Raw genomic sequence first — 22,278 nt, 5'->3', positions numbered from 1 at the left:
CCCATTTGGGGTCATTTTTCAAAAGTGAGAAATTAAGAACAGCTTCTCCACAAACTTTCCTTTGCTTCTGAGGCCAAGGAAATTATTTGCAAAGCGGGCAGCCACTTTCAGGAGAGCCAGGTGAAGTGATGGAGAGAAACTCTATCTTCTTGTGCATGTTTGCTCTGTGCTGATGGAAAAGAAAGGCGGTTCTCGGGGAGAAGGGAAGCAGACCAGCTGCTGGAGAGACTGCGTGCCCCAGAATTATTCCCAAACTAAAGCACTGTGGCTGGGCTGCCTGGAGCAGACCCTGAAGAGCATTAGCAGGCAGACGGAAAAATAGCCAATGTTGTAGAAAGAAAAACATGAATTCACACACAGAGACACCCCACGACCTCGTGCCCAATGCCTGTTGCTTTCCTGGCACGGCTCTTAAAGTATTCATGCCGTTGGCACTACAGGTGGCTGGCTATGCTGTCACAGGAGGGCGCCCACTGTAGGTGAGGTCCCAGCTGGGTTCGTCCAGGCCCTTGGCTGCAGCCCCAGCTACCCATACTGTCGGGCAGGCAGATCATCTCTTTGATCGTGAGGGGGACCAAGGGGTCTGCACTCTTCCGTGCTCTCTGTATCTGGACGGGAACCAGCTGCTGAGTATTTACTGCATCCTGAATACGAGGTGCTACCTCGTGGGATCAAAATCGCTGCTAAGCAGGTGTGGCCAGCTCCATTCTGTCGACGTGGACCTGGAGGCCTGGAAGGCAGATGCCACTGCCACGGCCAGCAGGTGGTGGTGCCAGGGTCTGACTCCTGTCTCGGTCCACCCATGCTCTTTGTGCCACACCTGTGGCTTTCAAATTCATGAGACACCATTTTACGTGGGACTCTCACTCTACAGAAGTATTTTATTAATACGTGTTACAAGTTCAAGTAACTTCCAAAGCAAATCAGAGAGAGAGCATTGAAACCACTGCAGTAAATAGCATTTTAAATCTCAGGTGATGGATGACACTTTATCAATCCCAGCATCCAACTTATTTCTGTGCTTGGCTTTGGTTGCACAGAATACAGAAAGCTTGATTTAATCCAGCTTAGAATTTGCAGCTAACACAGTTCTGTTTTAACAGCCCTCCTTGCAATCCCCGACACCCTTCAGTTACACAGACGTGACAAGGACTCTTGATCCTGAGGTCTACGGGTACGTGAGCAGCCCTAACGGCACAGGTTAACACACAAAGGGTCTGTATCATCGTACGTTTGCACCCGAGACACATTTGAGGATGCATGTTGTACTGTTACAGTTTTGAATATTTAGGTATTTTTTAATATGTTTATTTATTTTTGAGAGAAAGAGAGAGCAGGTGAGCAGAGGAGAGGCAGAGACAGAGAGGGAGAGAGGGAGAATCCCAAGCAGGCTCCGCACTGTCAGCTCAGAGCCCGACGCAGGGCTCGATCTCACAAACCATGAGCTGAAATCAAGAGTCAAGACACTTAATTTGACTGAGCCACCCAGTTGCCCCAAATGTTTAGTTTTTAGAATAGGTTTTAAATATGCACTCTTCGGGGGGCGCCTGGGTGGCTCAGTCAGTTGAGCGTCTGACTTCGGCTCAGGTCATGATCTCACAGCTCTGTGAGTTCAAGCCCCACATCGGGCTCTGTGCTGACAGCTCGGAGCCTGGAGCCTGTTTCAGATTCTTTGTCTCCCTCTCTCTCTGCCCCTAACCCACTCACATTCTGTCTCTGTCTCTCTCAAAAATAAACAAACATTAAAAAAACAATTTTTTTGTTAAATGCACTCTCAGGCAGAAGTTAATATTGAACCTTCGTGGAGCTCCTTTGCCCACCAGAACATCTCTGAAGAACTCCAGATTCGCCCAGAAATCAGTTTGGAAGCTGTTACCCTCATTAATAGCTGCCACGCATGACTTTTCTGACCTCAGGGTGGAGTGGGGTGGGCTGGGGGGCAGCGTCACCTTTGTAGAGGAGAGAGCACCGTTTCATTTGAAATTCACTACCCAGTCAGCAACACACCTGACCCATCACCCACATCCCACGTGGAGACCCCTGGAGGCCCTGCCACCTTTAGGAAGAACATCAGGGACCCCTGGGTGGCTCAGTCCGTTGGGCGTCCAACTTCGGCTCAGGTCATGATCTCAGTTCATGAGTTCGAGCCCTACATCGGGCTCTGTGCTGACAGCTCGGAGCCTGGAGCCTGCTTCAGATTCTGTGTCTCCCTCTCTCTCTGCCCTTCCCTGGCTCACACTCTATCTCTCTCTCCTTCAAAAATAAACAAAGGAAGGGAGGGAGGCAGGGAGGGTGGAAGGAAGGACATCAGAAGGCAAGGAGCCCCCGTGCAAGGCAGCTGTGCTCTAAGAACAAAACCGTGCCAACTGGAAGGGACGGCGGAGGCTTGGGCACCATTTGAGGGGAAGCCCATCCTTCTTCCAAATCTCCCACGAGCCCCACGGGTTACACCTGTGTATTGGTGCTTCCCCAACCCCCTGGGACTTGAAACCTAGAAATGGTAACATTTGTGCTTCTGTCACCTCATGCTTGGACAAATGGGGTGCTAAGGCCAGAGGTGATGGGCGCAGGGACTGTGGCTGCTTCAGGGTGCCCCCACACACAGCCTCATTGCTGAGGGGATTGGTATGGTCATTTGCTGTGCATTAGTTATAGCGGTGGCTTGGCTCTGGGGTCGGGAAGCTCCAAATCGGAGCGTCAGCATTAGGTAGCATGTTTACTTGTTTTTGGAACGTCGGTCAAAATCCCTTCTTTTGCAGATGGGAAATTGAGGCTCTGAGCGTTTCAAACACTTGCTTTCTCCCCATTATGATCCCACCACCCTCCCAGCCCCCATGCTACTGCTGTTGTTTTTGTTATCATTTCAGATGAGAGGGACAGCCTCTGTCTGCATCCCCCACACGCGTTTCCTCTTAGAAGGTATCCAATCAGCTACTTTCCAGAAATGTTTCTTGGAGGTCGCTGATGATCTTGCTAAACTTTCATTCTCTGTGCACTCTCCATTTATTTGATGAGTCCTCCCCACCCCTCCCCGGGAATTCTCCCAAAACCCCCGTGATGCCTTGCTTTCTTGTTCCAGTCCCTCTTGGTCTCCTTCACTGGCTCTTCTTGACCTGAGTGAGCCTTGACTGTGGTCAGGCCCCAAGGTCTTCACTCCGGATTCCTTCAGGCAATGTATTCATCACAGGTGCAAACACCTGCTGTGCCTTCAGAGGTTTCTCAGATTTTTAGCTGGTGTCCTTCCCTTCAGCCTACCTTCACGTCCCATCATTAGCTCCTGTGTAACCCCCAGGTAGGCTCAGCCGCCTTCCTGGAACCCCCCATGTCTCTGTGGCACCACCTCCCTTCCCTGGCTCCTGCATCACCAAGCCTTAGACTCAGTCGCACTTGACAACTCTCACTGTCAACCAATACGGTTACTTGATCCTTGATCTCTGAATTATTAATCAAGAGAAAATGCAACTTGCCCCAACAAGTCAAGACTGTGGGCCCCCGGAAGGCCTGGGAGGTGGGGTTTCAGCATGGGGAAGCCCCTCTCCGTGGTCTCCCGACTGGGCCCAGGGACTTCCTCTTCGTTCCGAGGCTTTCTCAGAAGGAGCTGGTGTGAACCCCACTCCAGCCAGTCTCCTGTCTCCTAACTGGCAACACTGATGGTTCTGAGTGTTTCCTGGGCTGCTGCTTCCATTTTCCTTACCTTATAAAATGTTGCAACAGTAATACTCCTCTTTAAAGCATCATATCGGTATTGCTGTTAATAAGTTAAAACAGTGTGGCAAGATACAGGGGAGGCAGGGTTGGGTGGCTCAATCAGTTGAGCATCCAACTCGGCTCCAGTCATGATCTCACGGTTCGAGGCCCGCGTCGGGCTCTGTGCTGACAGCTCAGAGCCTGGCGCCTGTTTCAGATTCTGTGTCTCCCCCTCTCTCTCTCTCTGCCTCTCCCCTGCTTGCTCTCTGTCTCTCTCAAAAATAAACATAAAAAAATTGAAAACAACAACAATGTGGCAAGATATCAAAAGTCCTGCTCTCCTTCTAGACTTTGTCTCTATACTGTGGGGGGTGGGGAGAAGAGGGGCTTTTGCCAAAAAAAAAAGTCAATAGTAAGCAGCTTAACAACATAATTTAAGACATCTTGTTCTTCAGCATATAGAGATCTATTGATTTAAGTGACTGCCTGGTATTTTATAGTTCAGATATATCATTGTTGATTTAGCTAGTTTCCCATCAATCTATAAACAGGTGGTTTGTATTCTTTGGCTGTTAGAAACACCTCATCAGTGAAACTCTGTGTAAGTATCTTTGCTTACTTGTTCTTGTCTTTTTGTAGGATACTCTTCTAAAATTGTCCTGTTCCCCTTTAAAGGATGTGCACATTTAGAAGGTTGCTAGCTCTTTACCAAAACATCCTCCACAGAGATGGTTTTGTTGCACACTGTCCTCGATGGTGTGTGTGTGTGCCCACTTCTCCACATCACTTGCCCTGGATATTTTTTCCTGCTCCTTGATCTAGAGGATGTGGTTGCAGCTGTGCCCAAGGAGACCCAGAAAGCAGAAGTTCCCCTTTGGGTTTTGTTGCAGAAAACCAAATGTGACCCAACTGGTGCCGTATCATGTTGCAAGAAAGCTTTCTTATTAAGCAAATGACCTGTGGCTTCCTTCACGGTCAGGGCTGCTGGAGGACGTGCTTTGTTGGGTCCCTCATGACAGCAATGACTATCCTTTGTGCATGAGAGAGGTGATAGTTTGATGTTAAATTGGGCATCCTTCCTATTCCTCTGTACCTCTCCACTTTCCCCACCACTCTGGGAGCAGGCAGGGTGTCCTGTGTGCATTGCCCTCAGGTGCGAATGGGGGAAAGGATAGAGATGGAATAGCTTAAATTCCTAGCTTCAGACCTATATAGACTTTCGTGATTTTGTAGTAGAGAGGAAAGTCTTGAGTGGTCTTTAAAGCCGTGGCTGGCAACGCAAGAGTGTTGGGATAGCATTTTGTTTTGTTTTTGTTTCTTATTCTCTTTTGTAAAGTATTTTTTTAAGTTTATTTATTTATTTTAAGAGAGAAAGTGCAAGTCAGGGAGGGACAGAGAGAGAGAGAATGAGAGAGTCCCAAGTAGGCTCCACATTGTCAGTGTAGAGCCCGATGCAGAGCTCGAACCCACGAATGTGAGATAATGACCTAAGCCGGAGTCAGACACCTAACCGACTGAGCCACCCAGGTGCCCCTTGTTTCTTATTCTGAACATGTACCTTTAATTTTTTTTTAAAGTAATCTCTGTGCCCAATGTGGGGCTCGAACTTGCTACCCTGAGATCAAGAGTTGCATGCTCTACCAACTGAGCCAGCCAGGTAGGTGCCCCTACCGTTAAATTTTAAGAGCCAGGGCGCCTGGGTGGCTTAGCTGGTTAAGCATCTGACTCTTGATTTTGACTTAGGTCAAGATCTCACAGTTCATGGGACCAAGCCCTGGGTCAGGCTCTGCGCTGACAGCTTGGAGCCTGCCTGGCATTTTCTCTCTCTTCCTCTCTCTCTGCCCCTCCCCTGCTCACACTCGCCCTCTTGCACTCTCTCTCTCTCTCTCTCTCTCTCTCTCTCTCTCTCTTTCTCTAAATAAATAAACATTAAAAAAATAAATTTTAAGAGCCAAAATTCTGGAGAACTTTGCTTACAATCCACGCCATCATCACAGGACAGTGGATTTTGACATAAGTATCTTTTTCCATTTTAAAGGAGGATTTTGACGGTCAGGAAAGGAAAAACTAGAGGGAATATGACTAGGCAGAGAGGCTAAAGGTCACTGAAAAGAAATCCAGAACCTCACCACTCTGGGCTGAGCCCTCTGGGGGTGGAAAAGACCCCCCATAAGTTTGAGGGAAGTCCTGATCCAGAAGCCATTACCCGGCTTCCAGTGATCAACCTAGGAGACCACAGACCCCATAGAGAAGCCCTGCGTTCAACAAGGCACCCGAAGGAAGAGAAACTGTGTGTGAGGGTATTATGTAGACAGGCCTGACAGAGGTGCACCTCACAGAGTCCCTCACACTCCCATCATGGGGAGGTGACGGCTCCCAAGCCCCCTGAGTTCCCAGAAGTAGTGAAAGGGCCAGCTCATTGGAAGATACCTTAGGCTAGGGCAACTGTGATGCAGAACAGGTGGCTTATGGATATCGAAAGCAGAAGGTAGCATTCCAGGGCCCAGCAAAACAAGCTATACTTTAGTGGAGGCCAGAGAGAGAGGAAGATGACCGTGGACCAGGCACTCATCCCAGCCACCCCATCCTTGCTGCCATGGTGTTCTATAAGCCCCTCCAGATGCCACCCAGGCAAAAGAGAAAGACAAGAATACTAATTACCCAAAGCCACTAGTCATTTCCAGAAGATAAGAAACTACACTGAGTTAGCAAGACAGTTTTCCATTGAGAGAAAATGGGGGCATAGGAGCTAAACTGAGTCCAGTTAAAAAAATTAAAAGAGTATTAACCTTTCGTCTGCCAGTGTATATAGTCACAAAACAATCCCCATTACAAGTGAAGAAGAAAACTAACAGCTTGTGGCCGCGTACTTGACATGGCATTTCCAGCCGAGAGCATGTCTAGACTAAGCCAGCCACCCTAACCTTTGCTTCCCTTGATCACCTTTGCAGGATGCATGTCCAGGAGTGGAACTAATTGACTCCAGTAGGGATTGAACTTGAAACCCTGGCCAGGTCTGCAGCGCTCAGTGCTCTCTACCCAGTGAGGTTAAGGCAGAAGAGAAAGATGACCGCCAAAGCTCTGCGACGAGGTCTCAAGATCTAGTCCAAGACTGTTAGGCAAACTCAAGGAAACGTGATTGGATTCCAACATGCCCTTTATCCCCAGTTTAGGCAGTTTATCCTGGGTGTGGCCACCAGAAAGCTCCCCAGGTTGACCACGAAGCAGGTAGCATTTGGTAGAGAGGATGCTTTAGGGGCTACTTCTCGGTAATCAACAAAGACCATCAGAGCTCCCAGCCTTCACCTGTTGTTCCTTCTGCCTTCTCCCCGCCCCTTCCTTGCCCGCCTGTTTCATACTTGGTGTGCTAAGATCAGCACACATGCTACTTCCTCCGGAAATCTTTGCCCAAGCTTCGCCTCCCTTCCTCCCCAGGCCGGGTGGAGCCCCCTCTGTGCTCCCACACTCTGCCTCTCACAGAATAAGCCCTTGGTAGGTGCTGGTTGAATGCATGGGCCTTGTGGGAGAGCAGGCTTACTCAAATGAATCCCAAGCGGATTTTGGTAAGAGCTACCAGCCTTGGGAGTAGAAGTGAAATGCATTCTGGTGGAACAAGGCCAGGAGATTGCTGGTAAATAGTATTTCAGTGAGGAGCCCAGAACTCAGATTTTTTTTTTAATGTTTTATTTATTTTTGAGACAGAGACAGAACATGAGCAGGGGAGGGGCAGAGAGAGAGAGGGAGACACAGAATCCGAAGCAGGCTCCAGGCTCCGAGCTCTCAGCACAGAGCCCGACGTGGGGCTCGAACCCACAAACCGTGAGATCATGACCTGAGCTGAAGTCGGACGCCCAACCGACGGAGCCACCCAGGCACCCCTGAACCCAGATTTTTTACTGTCCTTGTGGGATGGAAGGCCCGGCCGAGCTTGTGTTAACTGCTCTTTTGACTACAAGTGTATAGCAGGACAGGCAGGCATTGTGTCCTATGCAGAAGGCCTGTCTTGGGATGTGGAAGGTGATGGCGTCTGGCATTCTAGAAACTCCTGCTTCCAATACCACCCACTAACACCAGAAGGCCCTTTCTCTGATCCTTTACCTGGTGGCTCTGGCCTGAAAAGCCTGCCAGGCAGACAGACAGCCTTGATGTAAAGGAAGGCAGCTGATCTCCCTGGGATATCAGAGTCCAGTTTTCAGTCTTCAAAAACAGGACGTGGAGATGGGATTTGGGTGATATTTGATGGTTGTCTGGTGGAGCAGAGGTCCCCAGCTGAGGCTAGAGTTGAGTATCTTCATCATCCCCAGGTCCAGACAACCTCTTTCCGTGCAGGACCCCGGAGCCTCGAAGAGAAGGGGCCAGAAGGACAGGCCTGACTCAAGGGAGGGAGATTTGGAATTCAAAGGGGGGTTTTGGTTTTGTTTGTCTGTTTTACTATTTGCCTCTTGGCCTAGCCCTTCAGGGTTCAAGTTTGAGTCCTAGGGCAGGAAGCAGGCATAAAGAAAGCCACACTGCTCCAGGACCGCACTACAAATATAGCCTCCCCCCACCGCCCGTGTTGGCAGCAGCGGCCCTCAGGGCTCCGGGTAGCGCCTGGTAAGGGGCAGCGGCATGGCTGATGGTGGTCTGGCCCTGGCCCAAGGGCAGCCTGCTGGGGGGCCGTGGTGGGACACTGTCACATGACTTAGCAGAACCAGAAGCAGGGGCGGTAGGGGCAGGAAAAGGGAAATTAATAGCAGGCATCCCATGTGTATGACCAGATTTATTTATGAGCACATGAGAGACACCTCCAGAAGTTTCCAGAAATGCTTGTCCGTGCTTAGGGTCATCCTGCAAAAGTGCAAGGTCAAATTCCAATTACCCCCCAGTGATACGGCCTGGGAAAACGGGAGACAACACTTTCTTCACGACCTCTCTTCCCTCATCAAGTCCTTCCCCCACCCCTGGCTAATTTTCAGTAAAGACTCAAAACTGAAAAACATTTCTTCAAAGGCACGTAAATGTCTTCAGCAAGTATCAAGAGATTCCAGTTGTACATAGCTGCAAACCACAGCCGCCTCCTGCCTGCGTATATCCTGCTTTGAATTTGGGGGAGGAGAGGAAAGCACTTAGGGGCCCTGGCTCCCAGGAAGGACACCATGGGTCAGACCATCACTATGGAGCCAACTGGCCGCCTCCACGGGCTCCCACTCACCATCTCTTCCCACACAGCCGGGGCAGGCCAGCGTCCCCGGGTGGTCCTGAAACACCATGGCGTCTCGAGGCTGCCTTTGGAGCGTGGCAGCGCGGACCAGCCATCTGTTGCCCAGGGACAGTGACAGCACACCCTTCTATCATGCCTTTCAGCCAAGGAGCCAAGGGGCTTAACTTCAATTGCTCAACTAAGGGCTCTTTTTCTGGGCTGCAAGTCCTGTCCAGTGTGAATACGCAGAACGGAGCCAGGAGTGCAAGTGTATTGACGCAGGTCCAAGGAGGCCATGTGCCCCAGCTCTCTGCAAAATCCCATCTGGGTTTTATTTTGCAGAGGCCACGGCCCTTTTCTGTGTAACTAGGGAGCATTTGGGAGCACAGCTCTCAGCTTACAAATCAGGAGCCCTCAAGGACGGAGTCGTATTTGGGGTCACAGGGCTCTCCCCCCAGGGGACACCAGCCTGACTCCATCCCAAGCTGCATGCAGTTTCTAGGTTAGTGTCGCCAGCTGTGCTGGACCAGGTGTCTTCCCACCTGACCAGGTGGTCTCCCAGTTGAAAGGTCACAAAAGGAGCTGAGCCGGGGGGCGGGGGTGGGGGGGCACCTGGGTGGCTCAGGCGGTTAAGCATCCAATTCAGCTCAGGTCATGATCTCACAGTCCGTTAGTTTGAGCCCATGTCTGGCTCTGTGCTGACAGCTCAGCCTGGATTCTGCTTCAGATTCTGTGTGTGTGTCTCTCTCTGCCCGTCTCCTGCTCAAGCTCTGTCTCTGTCTCTCTCTCTCTCTCTCTCTCTCTCTCTCTCTCTCAAGAATAAACATTTAAAAAGACATTAAAAAAAAAAAACCAGAAGAGGAACTGACCTATTCCCTCAGGCCCACTTCAACCTGAAATTGCTAAGCCAGAACTTGGGTGTCCCTTGGCTCTATATGGCTCACATCACCTTTGTGAGTGTCAGGGCTCAGGGTTATAAACCATCCTCACCAACGCCTGTGCACACACTCCTGTGAGTATATCTTTTTATTCAGTTCCTTTTTTTTTTTTAATTGAATATGGCAGGTCCCTTTCAATGTTCTTTGAAAACTCTAATCTTAATCCCAAAATACTTATGGAAATAAAGTTTAATTTAAAAAAAAAAGCATTTTGGTTGATACAGGTGCATGTGAAGGAAAGGGGGGACCTGATTCAACACTAAGGCAAATCCGCGGCTCTGTGAATTCCAGAACTCCAGGGCCCAATGCGCTGGGACTGCAAGGTGGCACGGGGCACGGGGCACAGGCCAGCATGCTGGAGCCGTCGCTGTTTTTAATCCTCTGGCTGGCCGGGTTTACCGAAGACAGGCTGTTCCAAAACAATAAACAGCAGCAGTTGTGGGGGTCCTGCCCTGTTCTTGTCTGATTCAACTCCATTCAGCCATCAGCTTAATTTAGTGCAGAAAAAGGGAGAATGCAGGACTGGCATCATTGTTCCTCAGACCCTGCTGAGAAAGGCCCCAGGCCAGAAGCCAAGTCCTCTGAGGACACCGGTCTCTGTGAACCAGGCAGGGGGACAATGGCCCTGGCACGCTCTGAAAAGACAGCTTTGAGAAGAGTCCACTCTTAAGCAGGCTCCATGGTCTTGTTTTGTTTCGTGTAGCTACCCCCCTGATTTCTAGGTGTGCCCCTGCTATGCCTCAGAAGAAGGTCTCAAAGCTGGACCGGGAGGGGGCAAAGGTGGAATCCATCATCCCTCCCAAGGTTTGGTTAGAGATTTTTTAAAGAAACATCCCGTGGAAAGCAATCTGGAATAAGATGTAGGACAATGATGAGCCCAGGGAAGTGGGGATCTTCCAAAGGACCACAGTACATTTACAGCATGAACTCATTGCTCAGGGCTGAGGAAATACAACTGATTTCCAGTCTGAGCTACATGGCTCCCTTTGAGTTACAAAGGAAGTCCCCCTGCTCTCCCACCCAGAAGAACACGTGGTCAGGTTGAAGTTGGATAATTTCTGTTGTAAGAAAACCTCTGCTCATCTCCATCAGGAATGCCATGAGTCGATGGAGATGCCTGTGCAGGCAGGATGTTCCCCACCCTCTCCTTGGTCCCCATGTGGCTTCCAGTCAGCTCGGACTTACCTTGAAGCTCTTCAAGGACAGTCTAGCAAGAGTGTACAAACCTTGGGTCCTTCCTCCTTGTCTTTTGATTGGCTGGGAGCCAATGGAGGGTCAGAGTTTGGTGCAGCTTATTGGGAGAGGGTGCACCTGTTTCACGGGAGTCTGTCTGGGACCCTGGTCTCCAACTCTACTTCTCCATCAGTGTCCAGACCCGGAGCTGGATACCTCTTCAAGCCCCTCCAGTTTCGTGTGTGTGTCGATGCTGGGTTCCTCTGTGGGGAAGGAGGCCGTGGTGGGCCGACAGCTTATGCTTTGGGAACTCCTTGGTAGTTGTCCTGGGTGAGGGCCAAGGATATCCTCTGGATTCAGAAAGCCCTGACTGAGCTCTGCTTGAAGAGTTCCTGATATCCACTGTAGATTTGAGGAGCTGTTCTTGGGGATCAGACAAAACTTTGGCAGGATGGAGGTCAGTGTGTGGATGCTTCTTGGGTCCACTTTGATGGCCAAGAGGACTATGTGAAATCCTGGGCCAGCTGCTTGATGACCCTGGAGCCAAGGAGGAAGGGGTGCCTCAAAGGCATCACTCTGATCTGCCTGGCTCCCACAAAGCCAGGAGGTTCGGATCCCCTGGCTCACTTTGGCAGCTTTGATGTCTCTGTGGATCTTCTGTCAGAATGTGGATAATCCAAACGCTTCAGAATTTCCCTCAGAGGGTGGCAGTGCTGGGCTCCCGGGTTTTAGCAGGTGCAGGTGGAGACCCCTCCCAAGCTCCCCACAACAGACCACACTTTGATGGAGAGAGCTGGGGCACTGGCCTAACATGCCAACGTTCCACAGTCTCACACTCCACCTCTTCCTGGCCGATGACCTTGAAGGCCATCACCTCCTTGGAGCAACTGCCATCTTCCTGGACACCTTTCCTAACCTGACCAGGATTAGGGAAGAGTTCTTAGGATCTACCTGGGAATGCTGGGGGGTGAGTTCCCTCCAGGGCGCTGAGTCCTCCTACTGCCAACACCCCATGCTTGCCACAACCCCAAGAGGCACTGCCAACCCTTTTGGGATGCCCCACTTGAGGCAGGGCAGTCTGGGGTGTGCACATGGTGGGATCAACATAGCCACATACTTGGCCCATCTCGCAAGGCCCATTGCTAACAGTCCATCGTTGAGCTAACACTGTGCTCCGTTGACTTTGTAATCTATTCCCACAGGCCCTAAATGAAAGAATGACTTCCCAGTACAGAGGCACCTGCCAGGTTTCTTTTCCAGTGACGAAACCTTGGGGACCATCCAAGACAAGGTGCCTTGTACCAGCTATGTGACTTGGACCGAGTCAAGCCCCTTTTCTGTTACCTGAACATGATGAGGTAAGGAGGGTAGGAGGGCTAAAGTTTGCCAGCAGACCTCTAACATCTACTCACTTTAGATTCTGACTTTAACAGGTCCCAGGCAGGACAAGTATCCTTTGTTTTTGCCAGGATGCGGACTGGCTGCCATCGTGGAGCATGCACAGAGCTCGCCTCTCCTCCGGCCAGGACACACCTCTCCCCAGAGCTGGCACCTGCCAGCTAGGTCTAGGCACACCTCCTGCTTGAGGCCCTGAGCTAAACACCCATCAGAAACTCCCAGGGTAGGGGGGCTGGTGGGGGTGAGAGCTTCCAATATGTAACTGATAAATCACGGAGGTCTCTGTGAGCAAAAGCACTAGATTTGAGAATAGCTACAGCTGACAGCTATTGAAACGAGTTCCCACTCAGGGCCTCTCTGTCAAGCCAAAGGAGGGAGCAATCCCCCAATCTGGCTTTTAGAAAGGAACTGCCATGAATGAGAAGCTGTGGCCCCCACCGGAGAGCCCCCAGCCCCCCGGACAGCCCGTGGGCAGCCTGCTGAGCTTGTCCAAGTCCTTCAAGGTTCCGGTTCGCGCCCACTGCAGAATTTCCCTGTCTGGTGTGGTCACAGCCTGTTCAGCAGAGCAGCCAGGCCAGGGGGTGGGGTCTCCCCACCCCCCGAATCTCCTGAGGATACTCGGAGTAGGTCCTCTTTCCCTCCGGGGCAGAAATGAGAGCCAGAGACACACTGAGAGCCCGCCCTGCTGAGCCAAGAGGCGGCTGGAGCCATACGAAGAGCATTAACTATTAATAATTTCCAGTTGTTTGCTCGCTGGGTTCGGCCGGCTCCCCAGGCCTCTCTACAGGCCGGGACTCAACTCTGGCTCCCCCGACCGCCAGGACTAGCGCCCGCCGGGCTCTGCGGGGCCAAGGCCAGGGAACAAGGCGCCATCGGGAGCCTGGGGCGAGCAGGCTCCAGCACCTGTAGCGGGGCGCGGGGCCGGTCGGGGCCGGGGCGCCTTTCCTCCCGCTGCGAGGCCCGCCCGGCGCTGCCGGCACGCCCGGATCGGCAGCTGCGGGCGGGCCGGGCTGCGGTGCGGAGCGCCGCGCGGGCGACGCAAGGCGGGAGCGCAGCGGCCCCTGGCGCCGAGGCTCGCAGCTGGGCCAGTGCGGGTCGGGCCCCGCGCGCCGGGCGGGGCGGGGCGGGGCGGGGCGGAGGGCGGGGCCCGGAGCGCGGCTGCCGGCGAGACCCGGACGGCGCACGGGCAGCCGGCAGGGAGGGCGGCCGGGCGGGCAGCGGCCCCGGCCCGCGTGTGAGCTCCTCGCGCCCCTCGCTCGCCCGCGGCCCCCGGCCCCGGCGCGCTCACAGCCATGGTGGGCCGGCTGAGCCTGCAGGATGTGCCCGAGCTCGTGGACACGAAGAAGAAGGGCGACGGCGTCCTGGACAGTCCGGACTCGGGGCTGCCCCCCAGCCCCAGCCCCAGCCACTGGGGGCTCGCGGCGGCCGGGGGCGGTGGCAGCGGCGGGGAGCGCGCGCCGGCACCCGGGACGCTGGAGCCCGACGCGGTGGCGACCCCAGCAGCCCCGGTGAGTGGCTCCGCTCCGGCCCCTTCCCTCCCCATCCCACCCGCAGCCGGTTCCCGAGGGGCCATCGGCCAGCCCCGCCGGCCCGCTCGGGGCGCGCTGTCGGCGCCGCCACCCGCCCGTCGGGACGGCGTGGCCATCGCCGGGAGCCCGGGGCGGGAGCGCGGCGAGAGCCTGGCCAGCTGGAGCCGGTGGCTGGAAAATTGTCATCGCCTGGGAGGCGCGGGAGCCCCGGGAGAGGCGCGCCGCCGCCTCCTCTCTTCGGGGTGGCGGCCCCCGGGACTGCGAGTCTACAACTCGGCCACATTCCCGCCCGGGTCCGGCCGGAGAGGGGCCCGGGACACGGAGAAGGAACCCCAGCCTCCTCCGTACTGCGGGCCTGGCACCTCCGCCACCCGCCCCCACCCGGCTTTGCCCCTACCGGGGGGCGCCTCCCGAGGGCCTGGCTCCTCCTGGCTGGTCTTGGGGGAGAAGGGTGTGCTTCAGCTCCCTGATTCAGGGAGCAAGGGGGCGGGCAGCCTTTGGGGACCATGTCAGTGGTGTGGAAGACAGCCTTTGAGAAAAGTTACCCCATGAGCTTCTGGCCTGCTGGTGTCCCCTCCCCCACCTTGTCCTGTCACCCAACCTCTGTCTGACTCTAGATGGGTGGGAGGAAACTTTCAAAAAGGAGTTCTTTTCTTTTATTTCAAAATTTGTATTTAAAGAAAAAACACTTAGACTTTTTTGCCTCAGGAATCACTCAGGTGGTGTTTATTGCCTTTCCCTAGAGCTCATGGGAAGCCACATCCTGCCTAGAGCCAAGGCCCAAAGTGGGGCTCTCAGCCCCCCTCCCTTCCCCTTGGGGATGGGTATTTACAGCCTCTCCCGGGTGGGGGGGGGTGGAGTTGTCAGTGGCTCCTGCTGTTCCTTAAAGACCTATGCACTTTCATGGGCGTGGAATTCTTGCCCCACTGACCCTGTCTCAGAGACCTCCGTGTACTCTCTCATTTCCGTTGGAAGGCAGCACTTGCTTCAACTTGGCCTTCAGAACCCTTGCTGTCCAGCATACCCCTGACCTTAGGCAGATACATGCATTGGTGCCTCCGATGCTGCTCCCTCTACCTGGCATGTTTTTTCCCTCCGAGCCCATCCCCTCCAACCTCCCCCAACACCCAGCTGCCTTTTTGACCTATCAGAGCTCTGCTGGCCCTTCAAGCTCAACTTGTCACCTCCTCTGGGAAGCCTTCCTCGATGCTTTCCTGAGCCAGGCCAAATCAGTGGCGTGGTCCCCGTTCCCTGGCGGCACCTTGTTCAAGCGTCTGTTGGAACTCCTGCTGCGTGCACCGTCCCCAGCCTGGACCTGGGCCAAGGGGTGTGCTCAGGGAGTGTCTGTTGAGTGGGCAGGGTGAGGCAGCTGAGAAGGCAAGGCAGGGGCAAGAGAACTGAGTGCTTGTGTGGATTCCTGGCTGCAGTGTGAGTGTTAAGAGTTGAACACCTCCACTCCCCGTCATCCTGCGTCCTGCCGCCCTCAGCACTGCCTGAAGGCGCTCCCTGGGTTGAGGAGAGCTGGGGACAGAGTAGGCCTCCCTGCCACCACTTGGGGGCTGTTTCCGCAGCTCTGCAGCAGCCAATGCCCACACCTTCCCCTGCCCCTCCCCCCCCTCCGCCCACGGACCTTAGTTCCCAACCACAGCCCCTCCCCCAGCCAAGGCTTCTTAAGCTCTCCACCCCAGTTCAGGAGCTGGACCCTTTGCCCCTCCCTCACCTACCATGGTCCCCTTTGACTTTGGTGTTTCCACCCTACACCCTCACTTGACACTCTGCCTGGGTAACATGATAACTGTCTTAGAGCCTACCTTCTAAAAATGTCTGCTTCCTTCTCCATCCTGGAAGATGTGGGGGCCGGGCCGCCACCTCCACATCCTGGCCGGAGTGTGGCTCCTACTCTCAAATTAGGCAGAGAAAATGACAGATCGCTTGTAAACCCGGGACTCCAAAAGGCTGCTTCCCGTGAACACTTAACACAGAAGCCCAATTCCAGTCAAATCGGGTGAAAAGTAGCCCCCGTGTCTAGGACGGGACTGTCCCCCTTACTCAGGCTACTTGATGAATCAAAGTTCGGGGCTCGGTGCAGGCTAGAAGCCCGTTAACCTCCAGGAATGCCGTGCTCTGGTTTCTGAATGGTGAAAGGTGGGGTCGAGACCTTTGGGGTGTTCATCTTACCAGTGAGTTTATGGATCTCTGCATCTTCGTTGGGTGTAAATCTAGCAGTCCCAGAGGCAGAGAAGGCGGCGGGGAAGTTGGAATCTTCCAGTGTGAAAAAATTCCTGGTAGAGTTTAGTTTTGTTTTGGCCTTTTCTGAAGTATTGCTGAGACAATGACAGCGTTGGGGTACACGTAATTGAGGGTTCTGGTTAGTGAGGCCCCAGTTCATCGAGGTTTTCTCATCGCCTTGCCGTGCGATGACGCAGCAGCCCCAGGGTCTGACCAAGGTTGTGACACTGAGCTCCTCAGCCTTTCACAAAACCTCAGTGATGGAAAGGGGCATCCCCTTGGTGTGCAGATAAAGTGACAGGGCATGGGATGTGACCCAGATTTCCTGGCTCCCCATGCAGAGCTCTTCCCGTGCTGTGGGGCAGCCCTTCTCCGGCATCGTTGCCAGGAGGAGGACACAGATCACAGTCGGGTCCATCAGGGGGAAGCTCAGAGCCAGGACCTCTGTGGGGGATGCGTCAGACTGGCCTGTGGTCTAACTGCCTTCTCCATCCTCACAGAATCCAGCGTCTGTCCCCAGCCCCCTGGCCTTCGCCTGCTCGCCAAGGCTCTGCCCCCTGTCCTTTGGCGAAGGAGTGGAGTTTGACCCCTTACCACCGACAGAAGTAAGGTAAATACAGCAGGCCCTGGTCTGATTGGATTTTGTCACTTTTCATGTTTTGGTCCAGAAAGTAATGCTTGTTATTTAAAAAAAAAAAAAAAAAAATGAGTTAACCACAAAAGTGTGCCAAAGACTTTTCATAGTTTATTGGGTACCATTTCGGATTTCTTTGTGTATTCTCACCAATTAAATACATAGACACAGCTCTTAAAATAAAAACAAGATCGTGTTATACATAAAGTCCGCCCCTTGCTTTTTGCACTTTGTGTATCATGACCATCAGATATTTACAATTTTGTAATAAAATAATTCCTCTTTCAGAAGCTGCTCCCCCCACCCCCATTCCCCACCCCTGCCTCAAGGTGCAATAACCTTGTCTCCAATTACAATTTCACTTGCAATCTGAAAGTACCATTCTTCCTTTGGGAATTTATCTCATCCAGGATTACCTGGGGGCAGAGATTCACTGAGAGCCTCTGTTAAAGATCTGTCTTTTCAGAGAAAGGAATTTTACTTTTGGTAGCTGGTGGGTTTTTTGCTGGAGTCTCAGTTCCCTTAATACAAAGGGCCCTTTTATGGGGAACAAAGGCGGCTCACCAGTTTGGAGGTGAGCGGTTCAGTCCTTTATTCCTGGGGAGTTTGTATTTTGAACAAAATGAGGACATGACTTCATGACATTAGCTTCCACCAGCCTCTAACCTACTTGCCTAAGGAGAATACGTGTTTTCATCCTCTCCATCGAAAAGAATGCTAATGCTTACCCCCTGACCGGTGGGTAGGGGGCACTGGTGTGGGTAATGCTGTGTGATGCTCATTCTTATTTCAAGATCTATGAAGCTGCCATAATTACTCAGTAAAATGAACTAATGCTTTGCTTACATTTAAGGAAAAAAAAAAGAAAAGAAAAAAAGGTAGGTTCCAAGTTACCAAAGAAGGACTTAAAAAAAAAAAAAAGTAGAATATGGATGTTAATTTATTTTATAGAAAGCAAGACTGTAATTGGCTTTGATTGATAAGGTCAGATATCGGAGTCTCTGGTTTGAGGGGGTCTCCAAACCGAAGGCCAAGTTTGGACCAAGTACAAGTACTTGGTATCACTGAACTTCCATAACCAACATTCAGGATTCCTGGGTTCCGACATCCTCTCATTAAAGAACTGATGGTGGGCGTGCCTGGCTGGCTCAGTCGGTAGAGCGTGTGACTCTTGATCTCAGGGTTGTGAGTTCAAGCCCCTCGTTGGGCATAAAGCTTACATTAAAAAAAAGAAAGGAAGGAAGGAAGGAATAAAGCAAGCAAGCAAGCTGATGGTGACTTCAGGGGACAGAGAATACAAACCATTCACCCCTAGTAAAGGTAGAATCCACCTTGTTATACCACCAACAGCACTTGCTGCGTGTTAATACTCTGCCCCGTTCTTATTGGGCACCTTTTGCAGAAAGAGGAACCAAGGCTTGGGGAAGTAAGGTGACCAGGCTCTCCTAGCTTAAATTCACCAAAACTCTTGGACTCTAGGGGCTGCGGCCCGCAAAGGGAAATAGTGCGTGCAGGGTAAACTTTGGGATCTTGCACACCTGCATGTAAACCCCAGCCCCACTACTCACTCCCACTGTGACCTTGACCTCTGCACCTCCGTTTTCTCTCCCAGGGTAGTTGGTTCAGTTAAATTAGATCCTGGAAGTGAAGTGCTTAGAACTGTACCACACAGTAAGTGCTTCAGCTCCTTGCTGCTTCTGGCCAGAGTAGCCACACCTCAAGGTTTGCACCACACGAGAGGATCAAGGTCACGGTAGGGACCCCTGAGCCCCAAGCTCAAGGGGAACGGCTTCGTGCTGCCTTATATCTCCCTCCCAGGTACACTTCCTCGGTCAAGTACGACTCAGAGAGGCACTTCATTGACGATGTCCACCTGCCCCTGGGCCTGGCAGTGACCTCCTGCAGCCAGACAGTCACCTGCATCCCCAACTGCACGTGGCGCAACTATAAGGCCGAGGTGCGCTTCGAACCCCGCCACAAGCCCACCCGCTTCCTCAGCACCACCATCGTCTACCCCAAGTACCCCAAGACCGTCTACACCACCACTCTGGATTACAACTGCCGCAAGACACTGAGGAGATTCCTGTCCAGCGTGGAGCTCGAAGCCACAGAGCTCCTGGGCAGTGATTGCCTCTCGGACGAGTGCTGACTCAAGCCTGGGTGGGGTTGGACCAGCTCCTCCCTTGCCCTCGAGTGTGGCTCGTGGCTCGTGCCCCAGAGGAGTCTGACCTAGAGACACCTCTAAGCCCAGCCCGGGGAAGGAAAAAAATGTCACGGCATCGTATTAGAACCATTGAGAGAATTTGGTTTATACAAATGGTCAAATTGTTTTCAAAAGGAGTATATTGTTAGTTTGCTGCTGCCTGGTTTCCCCAAAGTCTCAATCTGATGAGAAAACAGGAAGCCAACTGAAGCAAAAGGAAAACGGCCCCAGTTTGAAATAGGGAGGGAGGAGCGAGCTCTTCTTCTATTGGTCAGCTGGCCTGAGGAAGACCGTGGAGAAAGTCTCTGGGACGGAAAAAGTGAGTTTGGAGACATTTCAGCCTGAGGTGTCTTCCCTGAAAGCGGTGCTAATTCAGTGAGCTGTGACATCCATATGGGTTCAATCTGTGGAGAGCCGAGCTTCATGCCATATTTTTTTTTCCATTTCCATTTGTATTTCCTGTTCACCAAAACTCTCGGAATTCTCGAAATCTTTTTCATGATCTCAAAAAACCCCAAACCACAATATAAGTTGCCTTAAAAGAAAGAAAGAAAGAAAGAAAGAAAGAAAGAAAGAAAGAAAGAAAGAAAGAAAGAAAGAAAGAAAGAAAGTTTCACCCTGTTCTCACCTCTTCAGGAGAGTCAGGTCAAACTGGCCAATTTGAGAGCAACGGCTTTGTTCTTATTCCTTCCACCCATTAGTTCCAAGCTTGGGCTCTGGCAAAGCGCCTTGAACCCTTGGCATCTGGTAATGTGTCCACAGGCTTGTGTAACTCTCCTGATATGTATTTTGGGGTTTCCAAATACTTTCCTATTTTTTCATAAGGCAAAACATAGCAGAGGGCCCTTTTGAGAGAAACAGCATTTTTAAAGAATGCTTAGGGAAACTACTTTTGGGGATTCCACGAGGGAGTTTTGCTCACAGTGGAATGGACGGCCACACCTAGGACTTGCCGCTGTCTGGGAGGGGACAGAGGTAGATGTTTCTGGTAATCTGTTTCATCAGGATGGTTGTCCTCTCTCCAGGGATCCTGGGTCAACTGCTTTTCAGACTTTGACTGACGGCGTCCACACTGCAGAGAATTCCACCAGTGCCTTAGGTCTAAGCCCAAAAGCAAGAAAATCACTCCAACCCCCTCCGGGTGAAGGAAGGGTGACTTCAGGATAGGGGTTAATGTCACAAGTCAAACTCCAAAACCCGGGCACTGTCGCGATGGTACATATTTCTCGAAAGTGCTTATTTTAGTGTAAGTGACAATCAGGGCATTAGGTGCGGACGGAAGACACTTCGTGAATTCGGCTTAACTGGCCTCAGAAGCAGAAATGGCCGATGGGCCGGAGGGTGCGGTGGGCCAGGCTGTCTCTGGCTTCGGCTCCCTGCCCATCCTGCCTCCTCCCTGCCCCAGCGTGTACTTCTTCCTGCCTCTCCCTGAGGTTTTTGAGTGAAGAAGGTGGCAGATGGCTTTTTCTCTTCCATTATTGGAAAGAACATTCCACGGATATTTCCTTTGAATACAACCACGTTCTCTCATGTGCTCGAGGGTTATAGGGTATCGTAAATCCGGATTCCCACTGTATCTTTGGGTTTCTGTGGATGGTTTCTGTGTGTCCTGAGAGCGAAATTGACAACTCTGTAAGTACCCTGGAGCCACAGCAGGGACCTTTGTTCTGAGGAGAGCAGGTGTGCTGATAATCACTCTCCTTTAACATTATCAGAAGCCCCTCGAGACAATCTGTCCGGTGTCCTCTTCAGCTTTAACAATGTTTAGTCTGTCGTGCCCCTGTTTGGACGCATCTCTCGGTGGAACCCGTGGTCGGGTCCATGGTCCTGAGTGTGCCGTAGCGAAGTTGAGCCGGAACCCGTAAAGGGGCCCCCTGGGATTCCACACCCCGCTCCATCATGCAGAGTAACAAGTACTGTCTGCTTCTGGAAAATTACCTGGCATTTCTTGACAAACACGAATTTTCCTCTCTGATTTCATAATCTTATCATTGAAGACAAGTGGTAAATGTAATTTTTAAGTTATGTTAAGAGAATTCCCAAGGCTTTGCTCTGGCCCAGTGGGGACACTTGAATGAACTCAGAACAGTACTGTGAACAGCATGGCAGGAGAGACATGTGGGAGAACATAGCCTTAGAGCACAGCCGCGCTTTGAGATGTCCATACGAGACTTGTTTGTTTTGGGGGTTGGGTTAAGTTCGGGAAAATCATTCTAGGTGTGGAGAGAATCTGAAATGTATCAGTAAAGTAAGTAGAAGGGATCGATTGTGAATGTGTAATACAAATGGAAAAGCAGGTTTTAAGTTATTCACTAGGGAACCAACTGTAGATCTTTCTCACCTTCTCTTTTTCTTCATACCTGCTTTCTGCAAGTTGCAAGAAAGGAAGCATATGAAGATGTGATGGGACACTTTGGTGAATAAATGACGTTGATCTTTGGTGGATTTGTGTGAGTTTACAAGGTGGAAGCAATGATTTCTAAAACTTGCTCATTAAAACCAAACATTCCTAAGCATATCTGAGAGATACAGTTTACTTATTAAGTAAAAAGTCTTTGGGGCACCTGGCTCGCTCAGTAGGAAGAGCACGCGACTCTTGATCTCAGGGTCGTGAATTTGAGCCCCACGTTGGGCGTGGAGCCTACTTAAAAAAAAAAAAGTCTTTTTTCTCAGTCTCTTAACTTATAGCTTTCATGTAATAAAGCGGATTTGTATTTTCGGACAAAAGTTGTTTTCTTTTCAAATTCAGACCTGTTAAAAAGAACGATTACCTTTTCATTCAACTCTTTTCCTGTTTCTAACCTTAGGAGATCCAGAAGAGCATTTGACAAAAACTACTTTTTCAATTTATCTTGACATCTGTCCCATTCCATTTTGCTTTGTGACTTCTTCATTTAACAATAAATTATCTTTAAAGAAACAAAACTTAGAGATGCCTCTCTTTTTTTAAAGTAAAATTGTAATGTTTTGGTGAAGAAACGTGAGAAGAACAGCTCCTCAACTTGAGAGATTTTAAGACGTGATTGTGCTTTAATCATATCACATTTCTGTCGGGAGTATGCATTCCCCTAGGCGTACAAGAAGATTTCACAGGGACCCCTCGGCACACGCAGTTTTAAAGAATTTGTTCCCAGATTCAATGTGTACTCTTTCCTGAAACCCATCTGCCCTGCAGCTGTGACTGGGCCAGTCCTTCCTCCCCACCTCCCCTTTCAAGTTGCCTCTCTCCCATTTTGCAGAAGAAATACATGTGTTAGTCTCACACATCTAAATTGTATGGTGGGATGTTGCTCTGGGCTGGAAAAACC

The 22,278-nt window shown here is 51.5% G+C and overlaps 1 protein-coding gene and 1 non-coding gene across 2 annotated transcripts; both read left to right on the top strand.

The window, feature by feature from the left end:
- The first annotated feature begins 13,531 nt into the window (after nucleotides 1–13,531).
- RFLNB (refilin B) lies at nucleotides 13,532–21,895 on the top strand. Its single transcript, XM_043585528.1, has 3 exons — nucleotides 13,532–13,883; nucleotides 16,634–16,743; nucleotides 18,586–21,895. Exons 1-3 carry the CDS (start codon nucleotides 13,668–13,670, stop codon nucleotides 18,914–18,916), a joined length of 657 nt encoding a protein of 218 aa, XP_043441463.1. The 5' UTR covers nucleotides 13,532–13,667; the 3' UTR covers nucleotides 18,917–21,895.
- Nucleotides 17,905–17,977, top strand: TRNAK-CUU. Its single transcript has one exon. It is a non-coding gene; the product is annotated as a tRNA-Lys (tRNA).
- Nucleotides 21,896–22,278: the final 383 nt, after the last annotated feature.

This window comes from Prionailurus bengalensis, chromosome E1 (genome assembly GCF_016509475.1).
Source record: "Prionailurus bengalensis isolate Pbe53 chromosome E1, Fcat_Pben_1.1_paternal_pri, whole genome shotgun sequence".
Lineage (NCBI taxonomy): Eukaryota > Metazoa > Chordata > Mammalia > Carnivora > Felidae > Prionailurus > Prionailurus bengalensis.
Note: the sequence above shows the minus strand (reverse complement) of the source record. Positions and strands in the feature narration are given on the sequence as shown.